The following is a 20,534-nucleotide window of genomic DNA, read 5'->3' as shown; positions in this document are numbered from 1 at the left end:
ATAGAAAGTTCAAAAGAACAGCGTTTATTTGAAATAGAATCTTTTTGTAATATTATGAATGTGTTTACTGTCACTTTTGATCAATTTAATGCATCCTTGCTGAATAAAAGTATCAAATTATTCCAAAAACAGATCCAAACTATTGAACGGTAGTGTTTAAAATGAAATATTATTCATTTTCACAACATTGAAGTAAATTATATAGGTCTATTTCATTATAATTTGCATTATTACATTATATATGTTTCCAAGTACACTCTCAGAAAAAAAGGTACAAAAGCTGTCACTGTGGCGGTACCTTTTCAAAAGGTACACTTTCGTACCTAAAGAGTGCATAGTAGTCCCTCAAAGGTACATATTGGTTCCAAAAGTGTACATATTAGTACCAAAAGTGTACATATTAGTTCCAATAGTGTACATATTAGTACCAAAAGTGTACATATTAGTACCAAAAGTGAACATATTAGTTCCAAAAGTGTACATTTTAGTTCCAAAAGTGTACATATTAGTTCCAAAAGTGTACATATTAGTTCCAATAGTGTACAAATAGTGTACATATTAGTACCAATAGTATACATATTAGTACCAATAGTGTACATATTAGTACCAATAGTGTACATATTAGTACCAATAGTGTACATAATAGTTCCAAAAGTGTACATATTAGTTCCAATAGTGTACATATTAGTACCAATAGTGTACATATTAGTACCAATAGTGTACATATTAGTACCAATAGTGTACATATTAGTACCAATAGTGTACATATTAGTACCAATAGTGTACATATTAGTGTACATATTAGTTCCAAAAGTGTACATATTAGTACCAATAGTGTACATATTAGTACCAATAGTGTACATATTAGTTCCAAAAGTGTACATATTAGTTCCAAAAGTGTACATATTAGTTCCAATAGTGTACATATTAGTTCCAAAAGTGTACATATTAGTTCCAAAAGTGTACATATTAGTTCCAATAGTGTACATATTAGTTCCAAAAGTGTACATATTAGTTCCAAAAGTGTACATATTAGTTCCAATAGTGTACATATTAGTTCCAAAAGTGTACATATTAGTTCCAAAAGTATACATATTAGTTCCAATAGTGTACATATTAGTACCAATAGTGTACATATTAGTACCAATAGTGTACATATTAGTACCAATAGTGTACATATTAGTTCCAAAAGTGTACATATTAGTTCCAAAAGTGTACATATTAGTTCCAAAAGTATACATATTAGTTCCAATAGTGTACATATTAGTACCAATAGTGTACATATTAGTACCAATAGTGTACATATTAGTACCAATAGTGTACATATTAGTTCCAAAAGTGTACATATTAGTTCCAATAGTGTACATATTAGTTCCAAAAGTGTACATATTAGTTCCAAAAGTGTACATATTAGTTCCAATAGTGTACATATTAGTTCCAAAAGTGTACATATTAGTTCCAAAAGTGTACATATTAGTTCCAATAGTGTACATATTAGTTCCAAAAGTGTACATATTAGTTCCAAAAGTGTACATATTAGTTCCAATAGTGTACATATTAGTACCAATAGTGTACATATTAGTACCAATAGTGTACATATTAGTACCAATAGTGTACATATTAGTTCCAAAAGTGTACATATTAGTTCCAAAAGTGTACATATTAGTTCCAAAAGTATACATATTAGTTCCAAAAGTGTACATATTAGTACCAATAGTGTACATATTAGTTCCAAAAGTGTACATATTAGTACCAATAGTGTACATATTAGTACCAATAGTGTACATATTAGTACCAATAGTGTACATATTAGTACCAATAGTGTACATATTAGTACCAAAAGTGTACATATTAGTACCAAAAGTGTACATATTAGAACCTTTTGAAGGGTACTGTCCCAGTGACAGCTTTTGTACTTTTTTTTAGGCTTACACTGTAAGTGACAAAACCGAATTAAATGGTTAATCACAATCATTTACATGACAGTTAACCTTAAGCACAATATGTATGATCATAAATCAGGTCAGAATGATGACACTGACACACATCCTTCATCTTTAGCTTTGCTGCTGATGTCAGAAGCGTTCACTGGAGCTGCAACACGATTACAATGATCAGAAATAATGACGCATCGAGTGTCCTGGCCTACATTATGGCCCACATACGCTCTTTGTGGTCCAGATGAAAGTGTCTCGCTCTGCCTGTGTTCAGCTGAGAGCTTTAGTTGAGCGGTTCAGTGCAGATGTTGAGCTCAATCTGTCCAAACACAGCGGAAGAGCTTTAGCTTCGGCATTTTCTGGCCTCTCCGAACACCTATCATTGACTTTAACCCGTTTGTCCGGTCCTAAACACAGTCCTTTACGGTCTGGATCACTGAATGTATATTTATAGCATTCCTTGGCCACGTTCAAACAAAAAGGAAAGGCGTTTGTTTTGTCATGCTCTCATTCATAAATCGAGGCCTGTTTTCTAACGCTGAATCCGAACGGCTCCGTGATCCCTGAGGAGTTCAAGGCGGATCCCGCTAGTTTAATGTCTGATGGTGTTTGTCTGATGGATCTCTGTGTGGTTTCAGGCAGGCTTGATTCGCACTGATGATGAAGAGTTCTTCATCGAGCCGCTGGAGAAAGGTCAGCAGGAGGTCGAGGTCAAAGGTCGCGTCCACGTGGTGTACCGAAGATCGGCCATCAAAAGGGACAAGGGTCAGAGGCGAGATGACCTCCACAATGAAGGTGAGCAGAGGTTAAAAAAACATCCATTTGTGATTTTTCTCTGATTAATTTATTCTGATTCTGATTTAAAATGTGATTGAGAAGAAAAAAATCCAGATCTGCACAATTTACCCCAAAAATATGTATTATTATGTAGCAATATGATTTAAAAAATGCCAATTATTATTACTATTATAGCATATTTTTAATTCAAAAAGGCAAAATGCAATAAATAAAAAAAGTTGAGTAATTTGCGTCACCAGATACTGTCGGTAGTTGAACATTTCTATTGTAAAACAGTCAAATATTAAATGTTAATCTACTTACATTTTACCAGGCATTCGAAAGTGTAGAACTCGGTGAGCTCGCGCAAAACATCTTCAGCACAGCGACTCATTTAAACGTCTCTGATTGGCCGATGCGTTCAACAGACATGTCTGTGATTGGCTACAATGCTCAACGCTGCAAAAAGCACGTCATAAGAGCAAAGGGAAGAATATAATAGTCTAATAAGGCGAGAAGTTCCATTCTCAGTAAACGTCCGGCTTCTGAACTGGTTGCAGTTCCACTCTGGCTCCACATGAGGGCGCTCACAGGACGAGTGCAGTTCCACTCTGGCTCCACATGAGGGCGCTCACAGGACGAGTGCAGGATGAACGAGTGCAGTCTATGGCGCTATACCCCTCAAAATCCACTTTTCTCAGGATATATGTTTTTGTCTAGTCATTTGAATGTTGTATTCGAAATGAGATGCAAAGAAATTACACATTGCTGGGTGTTAGATTTTTTAGAGTCACTTATTTGCTTTAAAAAGTCTTTTAAAATGTCAATGACGTCATACACATCGTACAACCAGAGATACTGCAATCCTACAGTCACTCTGGTGCTTTCGCACGCTGCACTTTCTTTTCTCTCAAGGTATCGACAGCACAGCTGACACAGGCAAACACACACAGCTGACACAGGTAAACACACAGCACAGCTGACACAGGTAAACACACAACACAGCTGACACAGGTAAACACACAACACAGCTGACACAGGTAAACACACAGCACAGCTGACACAGGTAAACACACAACACAGCTGACACAGGTAAACACACAGCACAGCTGACACAGGTAAACACACAACACAGCTGACACAGGTAAACACACAGCACAGCTGACACAGGTAAACACACAACACAGCTGACACAGGTAAACACACAGCACAGCTGACACAGGTAAACACACAACACAGCTGACACAGGTAAACACAGCACAGCTGACACAGGTAAACACACAACACAGCTGACACAGGTAAACACACAACACAGCTGACACAGGTAAACACACAGCACAGCTGACACAGGTAAACACAACACAGCTGACACAGGTAAACACACAACACAGCTGACACAGGTAAACACACAGCACAGCTGACACAGGTAAACACACAACACAGCTGACACAGGTAAACACACAACACAGCTGACACAGGTAAACACACACAGCTGACACAGGTAAACACACAGCACAGCTGACACAGGTAAACACACAACACAGCTGACACAGGTAAACACACAGCACAGCTGACACAGGTAAACACAACACAGCTGACACAGGTAAACACACAACACAGCTGACACAGGTAAACACACAGCACAGCTGACACAGGTAAACACAACACAGCTGACACAGGTAAACACACAACACAGCTGACACAGGTAAACACACAGCACAGCTGACACAGGTAAACACACAACACAGCTGACACAGGTAAACACACAGCACAGCTGACACAGGTAAACACACAACACAGCTGACACAGGTAAACACACAGCACAGCTGACACAGGTAAACACACAACACAGCTGACACAGGTAAACACACAGCACAGCTGACACAGGTAAACACAACACAGCTGACACAGGTAAACACACAACACAGCTGACACAGGTAAACACACAGCACAGCTGACACAGGTAAACACACAACACAGCTGACACAGGTAAACACACAGCACAGCTGACACAGGTAAACACACAACACAGCTGACACAGGTAAACACACAGCACAGCTGACACAGGTAAACACACAACACAGCTGACACAGGTAAACACACAGCACAGCTGACACAGGTAAACACACAACACAGCTGACACAGGTAAACACAGCACAGCTGACACAGGTAAACACACAACACAGCTGACACAGGTAAACACACAACACAGCTGACACAGGTAAACACACAGCACAGCTGACACAGGTAAACACAACACAGCTGACACAGGTAAACACACAACACAGCTGACACAGGTAAACACACAGCACAGCTGACACAGGTAAACACACAACACAGCTGACACAGGTAAACACACAACACAGCTGACACAGGTAAACACACACAGCTGACACAGGTAAACACACAGCACAGCTGACACAGGTAAACACACAACACAGCTGACACAGGTAAACACACAGCACAGCTGACACAGGTAAACACACAACACAGCTGACACAGGTAAACACACAGCACAGCTGACACAGGTAAACACACAACACAGCTGACACAGGTAAACACACAGCACAGCTGACACAGGTAAACACACAACACAGCTGACACAGGTAAACACACAACACAGCTGACACAGGTAAACACACAGCACAGCTGACACAGGTAAACACACAGCAAAGCTGACACAGGTAAACACACAACACAGCTGACACAGGTAAACACACAACACAGCTGACACAGGTAAACACACAACACAGCTGACACAGGTAAACACACAGCACAGCTGACACAGGTAAACACACAACACAGCTGACACAGGTAAACACACAACACAGCTGACACAGGCAAACACACAGCACAGCTGACACAGGTAAACACACAGCACAGCTGACACAGGTAAACACACACCACAGCTGACACAGGGAAACACACAACACAGCTGACACAGGTAAACACACACAGCTGACACAGGTAAACACACAACACAGCTGACACAGGCAAACACACAACACAGCTGACACAGGGAAACACACAACACAGCTGACACAGGTAAACACACAACACAGCTGACACAGGTAAACACAGCTGACACAGGTAAACACACAACACAGCTGACACGGGTAAACACACAACACAGCTGACACAGGTAAACACACACAGCTGACACAGGTAAACACACAACACAGCTGACACAGGTAAACACACACAGCTGACACAGGTAAACACAACACAGCCGACACAGGTAAACACACACAGCTGACACAGGTAAACACACACAGCTGACACAGGTAAACACACAACACAGCTGACACAGGCTGACACAGGTAAACACACAACACAGCTGACACAGGTAAACACACACAGCTGACACAGGTAAACACACACAGCTGACACAGGTAAACACACAACACAGCCGACACAGGTAAACACACAACACAGCCGACACAGGTAAACACACACAGCTGACACAGGTAAACACACACAGCTGACACAGGTAAACACACACAGCTGACACAGGCTGACACAGGTAAACACACAACACAGCTGACACAGGTAAACACACACAGCTGACACAGGTAAACACACAACACAGCCGACACAGGTAAACACACAACACAGCCGACACAGGTAAACACACAACACAGCCGACACAGGGAAACACACAACACAGCCGACACAGGGAAACACACAACACAGCTGACACAGGGAAACACACAACACAGCCGACACAGGGAAACACACAACACAGCCGACACAGGGAAACACACAACACAGCTGACACAGGTAAACACACAACACAGCCGACACAGGGAAACACACAACACAGCCGACACAGGGAAACACACAACACAGCTGACACAGGTAAACACACACCACAGCTGACACAGGTAAACACACACCACAGCTGACACAGGTAAACACACTAGAAGAGCTTTTGTTTTGTTGTTTTAAAAGACCATCAAGCATTTTCTCTGGTCGTAATCAGTCCTTCACTGACCAATCAGCGTTCATTAGCAGAATGCTAGCGTGTTATGGGCAACAACAACTCAACCTGTAAGAAATCGAAAGGACATAAGTACTCGTTCATTCAACTTTCGACCTATAACCCATGTTGAACTTGCAAAACCTACAATCAAATCTGAGATTTCTCAACGGCAATCGGGTGAAAGAGACACATTTAGCCGTCTAGCCCCATAGACTCCCATTCATTCTGCACTCATGGGCGATCGCCCCCAGTGGAGCTCTGGTGGAACTACAACCAACATTCGGCACAATAGGACTTAATAGAGAGTGGCCAGGCTCTCCGTAGACGGGCTCTGGTGAAACTGTAATATGCTCTTTTCATGATTAGGTAATCGCGGCTGCTGTAATCTTATTCACATTTGTTTTTCTGATTAATTGTTTTGCTCTATGAGAAAGACAAGGTAACGAAATATTTGGGGCTTTACTATAAACATCCATCATCTTCATTGACACATGAAATTAAAATCAAGCATCCTGTGAGACTCACAGCGGGTTCAGATGTATTGCTCAGTAAATGTTCATCTGAGAGTCTCATTATTGAAGCGCTGAACTCAGAAGCACAGACTGATGGAGTCACTCGAGGAACTGCAGGATTTTACAGCATTAAAGCGTCTCTCCGGTGCCGTAAACTCAGTTCCGCTCTTCAGACGGTCAGAGAGCAAACCCCGTCCAACCACTCTGAGAAAGAGATCTGCACTGGCCTGACAGATCATTCAGCGCAGATTCCTCTTTCGGATTCATTAGTTTTGTTAACATTGAAAACTCTCGTACAGAGACTATGGTGGTTCCATGGTAATACTTAAATAAAGTTAAAATAAAGTTTCAGAAGGTCAGTAAAAATGTATAATCTTATTCAGCAAGGACTCTTCAAACTGATCAAAAGTGACAGTGAAGACATTAATAATGTTACAAAAGATCCTATTTCAAATAAACGCTGTTCTTTTTAACTTTCTATTCATTGAAGAATCCTGAAAAAAAAGAAAAGGAAAAATGAAATGTTTCTTGAGCATCAAATCATCATATTAGAGTGATTTCTGAAGGGTCATGTGACACTGAAGACTGGAGTAATGATGCTGAAAATAGTCACAGGAATAAATCACACTTTACTATATATACACATCGAAAACAGCTGATTTACATTGTAAAAATACAGTACTGTGCAAAAGTCTTAGGCATGTTAATACCCCCCTAAAACAATTGGTTTTAAGTCAGTTATTTCTATCTTTTGCTGTACATTTACATTTATTCATTTAGCTGACGCTTTTATCCAAAGCGACTTACAATTGCTATATATGTCAGAGGTCGCACGCCTCTGGAGCAACTAGGGGTTAAGTGTCTTGCTCAGGGACACATTGGTGTCTCACAATGGATTCGAACCCGGGTCTCTCACACCAAAGGCATGTGTCTTATCCATTGCGCCACACCACCCCTATAATGTGTGTATTATTATACACCCCTGTAGTGTGTCAGTGGGAAATATCAGTTTACATTTCCAAACATTCCTTTTGCCATTAATTGCAATAATCCAGTGAGATTTGTGTCTGACAGCAGCCGGTATGATCTGATCTCACCATCATCGAGTCCGTCTGTGATTACATGAAGAAACTGAGCCAGACTAAATCCAGAAGAACTGCGGGAACGTCTCCGAGACGCTTGAAGAAACCCTCCTGCAAAGCTACTGTGAAGAGCACTGGCACTTGTGTTAAAATGCTGTAAAGTGAGAATGCTTTCAAAAATAAAATCACAAATTCAATCCCTAATTCAGATCAATATTTGGTGTAACGACTTTGCGTTTAAAACGGCTTTTGTCCAGGTACACTTGCGCATAGTTTGTCAGGTAGCTTTGCATGAAGGTTTCTTCAAGCGTCTCGGAGACGTTCCCGCAGTTCTTCTGGATTTAGTCTGTCTCAGTTTCTTCATGTAATCACAGACGGACTCGATGATGGTGAGATCAGATCACACCGGCTGCTATCAGACACAAATCTCACTGGATTATTACAATTAATGGCAAAAAGAATGTTTGGAAATGTAATTACATTAGGTATTAACATGCCTAAGACTTTTGCACAGTACTGTATTTCACTATTTTTACTGTATTTTTGATCGAATAAATGCAGCTTTAGTGCAGCAGAAGAGACCTTTTCAAAAACTATCTAAAACCTTTTGTTCTGAATGATTATCATATTCATGTACCGTGGTATAATTAAAAGAATACCATAATAGTGCCTCGGTTCATGTCCATAAAACACGGAAAGAAACTTCCTAGATTGTTGCTTCAGCACTTCCACTATTTATAACTGTCACTCAGACACTAAACTGTGGCTTTGTCAGTGTTTATTCCCGTGAAAACCGTCTGTGCGTGAATCATTAACTGACAATCCGTGTCCGACTGTCCCGTGGACCTTCGATTAGACAATGACATGATGCAAGTGATGTGAAATATCAGATCTGTGTGTGTGTTGTGATGTTCCCGTGGACAGGAATGCTTTATAATAGATACACATGAGAGTGATGCAGACACATGGTGTAATACTCCACTACTGAGTCCAGGTTATGGCAGGATTAGTTAGTGTGAAGTGCAGTTCTGCCGTTTTTAGGTTACTGTGAGAAACCGCTCTATGAAAACGCTAATAATAATAATACAAATCCGGTTTTGCAGCTGTACGGCTCTTTAATGCTCCACACCTGCAATCCGGCGAGAGCGTAATGATGGTCAGAAGTCTAGACCGGCCTCTGACGTCTGTGAAATTATAAGAGAATGTCAATGTAAATACCATATGTCATGAGTTTTATGGAGAGTGCCAGAAGTCCTGACGTTTCTCCGCTGTAATATTTACCTCTGCTGTGCATTTCTGGAGCTGGAATAGAGTTTTACTCGACCTTCTGGTGTCTGAGATTCCTGACCTTCGGTTACGCATTCTGAGGTCGGATATTATCGCTTTCCCTTTTCTGGCGTTCTAGTCATGCTGAATTCTTCATGCAAAATTAATAAATATGAAATAAACCTAGAGTGGGCTGCTACTGCATCTAAAAAGCACTAAGTAGTTCACTAAAACCATTAAAAAAAAAATGAAAAAAAAAGCAAAAAAACATGAACTAAAATAAAAACAAACTCAAAATATTAATAAAAACTTCACATTTTGGGGAAATTAAATTCAATAAAAATCAAAAAAAAAAATTACTTGAAAAAAAAAACATGAACTAAAATAAAACCAAGCTCAAAATATTATAAAAACTTCACATTTTCTTGGAATAAAATTCAATAAAAATCTAAAAAAAATTTACTTGAAAAAAAAAACATGAACTAAAATAAAAACAAGCTCAAAATATTTATAAAAACTTCACCTTTTCTTGGAATAAAATTCAATAAAAATCTCAATGAAAGTAAAATAATTCTGGTACTGGTGCAGACAAATATTGGGTAAAATAGTCTGTTTTTAACACTCGCCTGCAATGCATTGTGTTCTTGTTGTTGAATTCACACACACACACAAATGCAAAAATGTAAATGTCTTCTCTGCTCAGGAAACATGACGCTGGCTCAGACTTTAAGTGATCTCAGAAGGCAGGATAGTTTTACTGTCTTCCTTCCAGAACTGACTTCAGATCAGGATCAGGATCAAGCCTGCGCTCGAAGTTTAGAAGCACAGCCAAGCATCTCATCTTTAGGCATCAAACGAGCGTCTCTTCTTCTCTTGTGTTCACTTCTCTCGTTCTGAAACGTGACTCAACCTTTAATCTTTCACGTCTGCATTTATTCATCAGAATGTGAATAATGTGTGCTGTGATCTGTGGAGACACCAGACGGCGAAACACACTCCTGAAATAAAGTCTTGCTTTATAATGAATGTTGATTGATACATAACAAAAGTGTTATGTATCAATCAACATTCATTATAAAGCAAGACTTTACAGGAGTGTGTTTCGCCATCTGGTGTCTCCAGGCAGATTTCTTTTTGAAGTTTCTGTTGACAAACCCATCGTAAACTATGTTATCGCCCATTGATTGAAAGTTGAATATGCATTACATTTCCCTGCATACACACAGTACATATAAAAAAAAAACTAAAAAAAAACATGAACTAAAATAAAAACAAACTCAAAATGTTAATAAAAACTTCTAATTTTTTTGGAATAAAATTCAATACAAATCTAAAATAAATTACTTGAAAAAAAAAAACATGAACTAAAATAAAAACAAACTCAAAATAATAATAAAAACTTCTAATTTTTTGGGAATTAAATTCAATAAAAATCAAAAACATAAATTACTTGAAAAAAAAACATGAACTAAAATAAAAACAAGCTCAAAATATTTATAAAAACTTCAAATTTTCTTGGAATAAAATTCAATAAAAATCTAAAAAGAATTTACTTGAAAAAAAACATGAACTAAAATAAAAACAAACTCAAAATGTTAATAAAAACGTCACATTTTCTTGGAATAAAATTCAATAAAAAGTTTAAAAAGAATTTACTTGAAAAAAAAACGAACTAAAATAAAATTCAATAAAAATCTCAATGAAAGTAAAATAATTCTGGTACTGGTGCAGACAAATATTGGGTAAAATAGTCTGTTTTTAACACTCGCCTGCAATGCATTGTGTTATTAGGGGCCAAGCACCGAAGGTGCGGAGGCACCTATTGTATCTGTTCCCGTTCTTATTATTCTTCTTCTTCCGCCATGGGAGTCTATGGCAGCCCATAGAACCGATTGCGGGAAAGTTGTTTTGGTTTGACATTCTGATAGAGGACAGTCCCAACATTAAGTACACCAATTTTTGTGTTTCTAAGTCATTCCCTCTAGCGCCACCACCTGTCCAAAGTTTCACTTTTACTTTGCTAATAACTTTTGAACCGTAAGGCCAATCAGCAAAATCCTTTTTTCCTCTGATTCCTGAGCTCATGACGATTCGATTGCACCCTATATCGTCATTTTCCGTCATAAAAACATGGCCGCCATTTTGAATTTTCCTAAAAAGGTACTTTTTCGAACTCGTCCTAGACGGTTTGTCCGATTTGCACGAAAATTGAATCGGATCATCTTCAGGCAGGGGTGACAAAAAGTTATTAAAATCTTGTTGATTCGTCAAACCGTTTTCGATAAACGCTCGAACAAATTTTACGTAGCGCTTGCAAAAACAGTCGTAAGGCCGTATCTCCGCAACGGTTTATCGTATTCAGACCAAACTTGGTACATGTACTCACAAGCATGACCTGAGGCTACATGCTGCGTTTCGGCACAGCGCCACCTACAGGTCCGGAGATATGAAAAATGGCTATTTTTGCTTATAACTTCTGAACAGTTTGTCCAAAAATCATAAAATTGGTCTTGATAGATTCAGGGCGTCATGCCGAGTCGACTGATATCCAATTTTGCCATATCGGCCAATTTGACTGTCGGCCATTTTGAAATTTGTGCTAAAATGCTGTATTTTAACAACGCATGAACTGATTGTTACGAAACTTGGTATGGGTCATCAGCACGATGTCCTGAAGGAGTGTGAGAAGTTTCGAAACAGCGCCACCTAGTGGTGAATTTTTTTTTTCAAATGCTTATAACTTTGGGTGTGATCGACTTATTTTCACGAAACTCATCTTTTTAGACTCCTGAATCGTTGCCGAGTCCTACGATACCAAACATGCTAGGTTTCGCCTTACGGTTTGTGTAGCGTTGTGATTTAGCGCTTAAAAAACATTTGGCTATATCTTTGAAACCGCTAGTCCGATCGAGACGAAACCACCGTCAGAAGTTTGGAAACATAGGTCGATAGCTATACACCAATGCCCAAATGCGAAAATATTGATGTTTAGGGGTACTAATTTCCAATCAAAGTCATGTGTCAGTCATTTTTTTCGTGTTTTTTCATATAAATGTCTATAACTCCGAAGTGAATTGAGATATTTTCACCAAAATTGAGACACATATGTATGGGCTCACTCTGAGGACACGTAAAAAAAATTGTGGGACTGAGCCTCTTGGTGGCGCTATAATTGAACAAAACATGAAATTCCCATTGACTTCAATACAGTTTTGTGAAATAAAATGCTATACTAAACAAATGCATTGGTGTAATATTACGAAACTCAGATTGTGTCATCAGCACCATCCCCTGAAGGCAACCAAAATATTTCAAGACAGCGCCACCTAGTGGTCAAAAGTTATAACAAAATTTCCAAAAAGGCTAATAACTTTTGAATAAATCTGGCTATTGAAATGCCACGGGTCTTAATAGATTCCTTGGGTCAAGCCGAGAACATAGATACCAAGTTTTCCTTATTTGGCCAAACTTCCTGTCCGCCATCTTGATTTTCAGTCAAAACCTACTTTTTCGAACTCCTCCTAGACCGTTAGTCCGATTTTCACCAAAATCGAATAGTACCATCTCCAGACCGTGCCGACTAAAAGTTATGGATTTCGTGTCGATAGACGAAACCGTTTTCGTATAGCGCAGCAGCAAAGTTGAGGCATGATGCTAATAGCAATAATTAAGGCTTTATATCTGCAATGCCTTGATATATTGACACCAATCTTTGTATGTGTCATTGTCACTTCACTCTGACCACATCACATCAGTTTTGTAACTGCGCCACCTATTGGTCGAAAGTGATAATCCATCAAATCATATTTTTAATTATTGTTTCTATGATTTTTCAGGCATTTTGCCTAAAATCCTCTTTAAATGTCTTTAATTGCTCATTGTTGCAGTTGGTCTGACACTTTCAGACATGTTGGCATGTCTTGTCGTCTTATTCTGCTTGGCCCCGGTAATGGCTGCTTGCAGCTATATTTGTTATTGAATTCACACACACACACACACACACACACACACACACACACACACGTCTGGTTCACTATCTTTGTGGAGACTCTCCATAGACATAATGGTTTTTATACTGTACAAACTGTATATTCGCTCTCCTTACACAAACCCTACTTCTAAACCTACCCATCACACACACACACACACACACACACACACACACACACACACACACACACACACACACGTGAAGCTCTATATATCAAATCTCAACTGTTTGATCGCTTGTATTGTCGTAAAATGTAACTATATCATCGCCCAGGTCTAATTTGCTAAATGCATTTATAGGATATTATAGACATCAACATCATGATTTGTGTAAAGCTGCTTTGAAACAGTGTGTGTAGTGAAAAGCGCCATACAAATACATTTGTAAACAAACTTGCGTTGTTGTTTTCAGTGACGGACTTCGGGATCGCCGAGCTTCCCAACGCTCTGGACGCGGTGGAGGAGAAACTGTCGGAGACGGAGCGCAAACGCAGACACACGAAGAAAGACGACTACAACATCGAGGTGCTGCTTGCGGTGGACGACTCGGTTGTGCGTTTTCACGGCAAAGAACACGTGCAGAACTACGTCTTGACGCTGATGAACATAGTAAGTGAATGAAGTTGCAGTTTCACTGTATTTAAAGTCTTGATGTTGTTTTCAGGCTCTACTAGAACAGGTTTTCCAGCTTGAATGTTGATTATTCTCCTCATATTCTCCATTGTTGCGGCTCCTCTCTTCCCAGTCTGTCAGTAACGCTCTGGCGTACGTCTCCCGTACACTTCCGTAACTCGCTTCTTCACTACAATAGAAGAAATCAACTAGCGAGTCACGACTGTTTCCCGAAACCATATTGTCGCAAATTGGTCGTTCAGCCACGCTGGTTAATGATGTCACGCAGGCGGTGGAGTAATAACTACTGCTAATGAATCTGTTTGAGATCAAATTAATGCTAGATGTTAATGCTGAGGAATATTTCTCTTTTTTCTCAGTTATTTTGCTTTATTTCCGGATTCACTCATAGACTCGTTCTTACACACTAGAGCTCGTTCACACATGCGCACTCTTCAGAAACTACGCTTTAAATCTCTTGTCAAACTCAAAGACGTAAATGACATTTGTATGTATTCTAAATAAAAGACACAGGTTGTACTGAATGTCAGCTTATATTCCTCAAGATCAGGATTTATTGAGTCCACATGTCATGAAAACGAGAAACTCTTCTTCTAACCACAGGAGATCTGTCACTCAACTCTGCGATGCTGTTTGCGAATGTTCGTTAGAACGATGTTTTTGGGAAACACCGACTCGTTGAACTGCTGATAACGACAGACTATAGTTGCTAACGATGCTTTCGGGAAACACACCCCTGTTTAGTTCCTGTCTCTATGAAGCCCCTCCTTCTGAAAAGCACACTGTGCTCTGATTGGTCGGCTGGAACAGTGTGTTGTGATTGGTCGAGCGCTTCGAGTGTGTTTGGGAAATGTCCCGCCCCTTAGCATAACCACCAGTTTAACACACTACTAACTAACTCAACCAGGCCCCGCCCCTTTATTCTGCGTATGAATTATTATAATGAGGAATATTGTGACGTGTTCGTTCCCGGAAGAAACTCAAGACTACAATGGAGGCGTTTCAGGAGTTCAGAAACACTGACACTGATATAGAGAAGAACTCCTGAAACATTTCTCATGCTCAAACACCAACATTACACACTCAAGGAAGATGAACATGGAGGAAAGCAGAATAGGTCCTTTTTAATGAAGAAATGCATGGTTCTCCAACCAAATGTGCACAAGCACCACACGCCAGTCATGACTCTTTACCCATGGTTCACTGCTCGTGTTGCTGTCGGGAAGCTGTGGGAGGATTACTAGAGAGAGAACGAGAGAAAAGACTGTTACACACACGTCCCACCAGGTCCTGCCACCTTAATCTACTTACGTACGCAAAATCCCTCCAATCAGATATTTACAGGAGCTGTTTCACTCCGTGACAGTTACGGTTAGGAGCGCAGCAGTGGACTGATCCCATTCACATACACACACACACACACACACACACACACACACAGGATCCCACGCTAGACCAGCGACTGAGCTGACGGAGACCAGGGTTCATGGGTCCAACACACACACACATTCTTGTACATCTATCTTTATGAGGACATTCATTGACACAATGCAATCTCTAGCCGCTTACCCTAACCTTACCCATCACAACTAAGTGCCTAACCCGACCCCTGACCCTAAACCGACCCTTAACCTCATTATAACCTTATCCCTAAAACCAAGTCTTGACCCTCAAACAGGCCTTTAAAGGGCTCTCAGAGACTGAGGACCGGCCAACATGTCCTCACTTTACTCTCTCTGTCCTCACTCCAATGGTCTAACACTCAAACTGGTCCTCACAAAGATAGTTGTACAAGTACACACACACACACACACAGACACACAGATATATGTTTAGCTATCTATCTACAGGAGGACATTACACAAAAAAGTACATAAAAGAGTTCCATGTTTAAAGTTATGAAATATTAGCTGTTTTCTATGTGAATATATTAGTAATGTGTCATTTATTCCTGTGATAAAAGCTGAATTTTCAGCATCATTGCAGTTTCCACAAACATTGACAGTAACGTTAACAATTTTAACATAAAAAACAAATGAATTATTCCAAACTTTTATCCTGTATACTTTAACAAAAACAGCATCTGGGAAGTCTTAACAAGAGTTTGATATTTTAAGTTTATTTGCAAGGTTTATTTATTTATTTGCAAACTATGCAAGGTTATACATTTCATTACATTGTATTATTTGCGTTTAGCATCATTTTTCTCTGCCTGTCAGAACCGACTGTGCCCTATTTTTGTAAGCGCAGGTTTTCTTAGTTTCGAAGTCATTTGTGCTGTGGACGACGTTCCCACTGGGAGGGTTTGTTGAATTCAGCTCGCTTCTAGTGACAGCTTCATCCTCAAATTATAGCTACACATACACAGAGTCTCTGGAGTGTGTGTTTGTGCGTTGAGCTTAATAGTGAGAAAGATGCTTTCTTTTGGCTTTATCATCTTTATCATTGTCTGATCAGCCGAGGTTTCCATGTTCAGAGCAGATAAAGTTATGTATGTTAGACATCCGGAAGCAAGATAAATCACTCTCCACTTTGTGTTAAGCTTCTCTGCTCGGCATTGTGGGTGTTTTACCGTCTGGAGACTGGTTTCTGGACGGTGGACGATGCTTGCGTTGAGAAACGGCCCAGGTTTGGTCCTGCGTTGGTGTTGCTGTTCACTGACTAGCGATGCTCAACGCCTTCAGAGAACAGCTGCGTTTCTCATCACTGCGAGAGAATCAACATGTGTTTGAGCGTTCAGGAGCGCTAGTTCAACTACTCTAGTTTTGATATCAGAAGATTAGCCTCAGTGAAAATATTCGATGTCTGCATGCTGAATATTACTCATTAAACTAGATCTCTAGGGCTGCAAATTAATGTTGACGAGAAGAGGCATGGTCGAACAAATTTTAATTAGTTGGTTAGTCGCAGAAAAAACTCCGGAAGTGGTGAAGTCACGCAGTCAATGTCGGACAGATCGTTAATATGGCTGGCCCATGTGGTAATTATGTTGAGAATATTTCCAATCCAATCATTCACTGACCTCAAACATGGCTTATAATTTGAAACATGTTAGTAGGTGCATGACCTTTAACTTAAAGGGTTAGTTCACCCAAAAATGAAAATTCTGTCAGTGATTACTCTCCCTCATGTTGTTCCAACCCCGTAAGACTTTCGTTCATCTTCGGAACACAAATTAAGATATTTTTGATGAGATCTGAGAGCCGTCTCACTTTATTTAACTATTCATTTTTCCACTCATGATGGGGAGGTGAGAGAGTGAGCCAATCAGAAGTAGGGGGCGTGTCCACTCATGATGGGGGAGGAGAGAGAGAGTGAGCCAATCAGAAGTAGGGGGCGTGTCCACTCATGATGGGGGAGGAGAGAGAGAGTGAACCAATCAGCAGTAGGGGCGTGTCCAATCATGATGGGGGAGGAGAGAGAGAGTGAGCCAATCAGCAGTAGGGGCGTGTCCAATCATGATGGAGGAGGAGAGAGTGAGTGAGCCAATCAGAACTGGGGGGGGTGTCCACTCGTGATGGGGAGAGAGAGTGAGCCAATCAGAAGTAGGGGGCGTGTCCACTCATGATGGGGAGGAGAGAGAGAGTGAGCCAATCAGAAGTAGGGGGCGTGTCCACTCATGATGGGGGAGGAGAGAGAGAGAGTGAACCAATCAGCAGTAGGGGCGTGTCCAATCATGATGGGGAGGAGAGAGTGTTCTTCCTTGTCATTCGTTTGTCATCTTCACTATGAAGCATTATTTCGCTTCTCTTCAGCTATGATAAAGAGACATCCACTCTTGCATTGCATGTCAGTGCATTTTGGGGGCGGAGCAATGAAGGGAGGGGGCGTGTCTGTTTGGGTTGATGTCAAATATAAACATAGTTTCTCAGAAATCACTTAGCCTACTGCACCTTTATTAATGTGCATTTCTCTCTATAGGCTCACTCACTATGGAAATAACGAGTCGGCAACGATTTCAATGAAGAATCGACAACAGCTTAGAAAACATAAGTTTATTAATAAATTGTTCAAATGTTCACTCAGTCTCCTTTCTGTTTTTTCCATTACTTTTGCTGGTGCTCTGCAGCTTTGTGTGTGCGCTTGAGCACTTAATATTTATTATTAGTAGGACAGTTTTAAAACTCAAACCATTTCTATATGCCACCAAATCATAAACGTGCAACTAGTCGACTAATGGCTTAAATGAACTAATACAAGTCGACTTGAAAAATCAACCCTATACTTTTCCAGCGGTGGCCTCATTTCTGTGTCTAGCCTCCGTTCAGCTCCTGTCAGGAGAAATAGTGTGTTTTTCTATCCAGGTGTCTGTCAGACGTTCACGTTCTCTTGTGACTGATGGCCTGACATGTGTATATGTGTCCTGTAGAGACTGAGGCAGCTTTCCAGAGCTCGCTCGGGCCTTTCGCCGTAAATAAACACAAACGAGCCTCTCGTGAAGGTCGTCAGACGGGGTCTCACCTCATAAATTCGCAGACACTTTTACAAATAATAGAAGCGCATGCTTTCATCACGGGGGGAGGCGCGTTGCATGTCTCCTTTCAATCCGGAGAGGCTGTTTACGGATCTTCAGGGCAATGGAGCGAGTCATCAGTGCATGTCTGGATCACAACACGCCGCTCCGTATCCGCTCGCATCGTTCCAGACAAGTGTCAGCATGACGGGAAGCCGATCACGTCACGCAGAGTCTGCAACCTAAACCTGGACGTAATTACAGTCTGTGTACATTCCCAGATGGAGGAAGAGTTTGTTTTAGCTAGTCCTAAAGTTTGAAGTTTGTTGCATTGCTGACAGACGTTAGGGGTAATCAAACAGAGCGCGTTTATTTGCGTCTAGAGATGCATTTCTTTAAAAGTTGAACATTTTTAGAATGGTATGTCATGCAAGACGAAGGTCAAACGAGCCCGTCTGAAGCATGTTCACATAGAAAAACAAGGGAAAAGCTGCGCAGTTCTTAATGCACATTCCTGGTCTTATTGTGAACGATTGATCCGTGCGTGTTATATTTACATTGCAGTGTTGGTCTTTGTGATTTTGCATAAAAATGTAACTCGCTCTGCATATTGGGTATTATTCCTGTAGCTCAAACAGTAGTTGCTATAGCTACGAAAAAATCATAGTTTTGATTCCCAGACAATGCATGAATTTAGTAAAATGTATACCTTGAATGCAATGCTTTAGATATACAGTACATGTCTGCCAAAGGCATTAATGTAATGTACATGTAAACAAGTTTCCTTTTCAGTAAAAGTCAATGGGATCCAATGTTGTTTGTCGCATTCCTCACTGCTGAATATCCAGTTTTAATTGTAAGTGAAATTTCAGAGCAGAAATGCTTTCGTAAGGACACTTTTTTGTATTTTATTTGACTAATTAGCATGTTTCAGGCAGTCAGGCACTCATAACTCATTAAACCAGATGTGATTGAAGTGGTCAGAGAGTTGATTTGCGCTCTGGCAGAGTTGATGACAACATGTGATGAGTGGTGTGTGAACGTGATGTTGTGAATAATTACAATCCTCATCATTTGTAAAGAACAGAATTGAAGCGGTGGAGCTTGTTGGAGCTGTGTGTTTTAAGTAGTTCTTCTAAACTTTTTATATAACATTAAAATGGCTCCTCAGCCTTTCTGGAGTCTAATGCAGTGTCTGTTCCTATCAGTTTATGATGTTGCCAAGTGATTTGGTCACAGCTGGTCAGGAGAAAAACATGCTGTAAATTTAGTGTAGGGCTAAAAAAAATATATTTAATTGTGTAATTGTGATTACGACAATTTGAAAATTTGCTGTGCTTGTTTATAGAGCTGTACAATTTGCACAAATCAATTATTATTATTATTATTATTATTAAATAAAAATATAAACTTGCTAAATCAAAACAAAATAAGATCTATACTGTAAAATACAAATATATTATTTAATAAAATTAATATAATAATAATCACAATTTGGCTAAAATGTTGTGATTATAAATCAATATGGCTATAATAAATATAATAACAATAATATTTAAATGATTTAAAATGCAATAAAAAAAAACGTTGTGCTTGTTTGTAGATCTGCACAATTTGGCCAAAATACTTATATCAATATATTTATAATAAAAATAATATAATAATAATAATATCATATTAGTATTATAAATCAATAGCTATAAAGTAATAATAATAATAAATATTATTAGTAGTTGTAAATAAAAATATAAAGACTGCTAAATAAAAAAAAGAAATGTCACTATTGTAATATTTCACTTTAAAATAAAAAATAGAGTATTTCATAATAATAATAATTTAATTTTACATACTTATTACTTATTATTTTGCCGGTAAAACCGCAAGAATCCCTTAAGCGTATTT

At 39.5% G+C, this 20,534-nt stretch overlaps 2 protein-coding genes across 3 annotated transcripts in view; one reads left to right on the top strand and one right to left on the bottom strand.

The window, feature by feature from the left end:
- Nucleotides 1-20,534, top strand: part of adamts14 (ADAM metallopeptidase with thrombospondin type 1 motif, 14) — a 78,771-nt gene that overhangs the window by 15,476 nt on the left and 42,761 nt on the right. For both annotated transcript variants that reach the window (XM_084434643.1, XM_084434642.1), the window contains exons 3-4: nucleotides 2,576-2,732; nucleotides 13,959-14,155. In XM_084434643.1, the coding sequence (XP_084290769.1) occupies nucleotides 2,576-2,732; nucleotides 13,959-14,155 (354 nt within the window). The remainder of the gene's footprint in view (nucleotides 1-2,575; nucleotides 2,733-13,958; nucleotides 14,156-20,534) is intronic.
- LOC311305675 (uncharacterized protein) lies at nucleotides 3,587-9,652 on the bottom strand (the record flags this gene model as incomplete). The annotated part of the gene is made up of 4 exons (XM_084433489.1): nucleotides 3,587-3,644; nucleotides 4,238-5,467; nucleotides 6,283-6,563; nucleotides 9,572-9,652. 4 exons carry the CDS (start codon nucleotides 9,650-9,652, stop codon nucleotides 3,587-3,589), a joined length of 1,650 nt encoding a protein of 549 aa, XP_084289615.1.

Source organism: Rutilus rutilus (genome assembly GCF_951802725.1).
Source record: "Rutilus rutilus genome assembly, chromosome: 16".
Taxonomy (NCBI): Eukaryota; Metazoa; Chordata; class Actinopteri; order Cypriniformes; family Leuciscidae; genus Rutilus; species Rutilus rutilus.
This window is presented reverse-complemented; position numbering and strand designations above follow the sequence as displayed.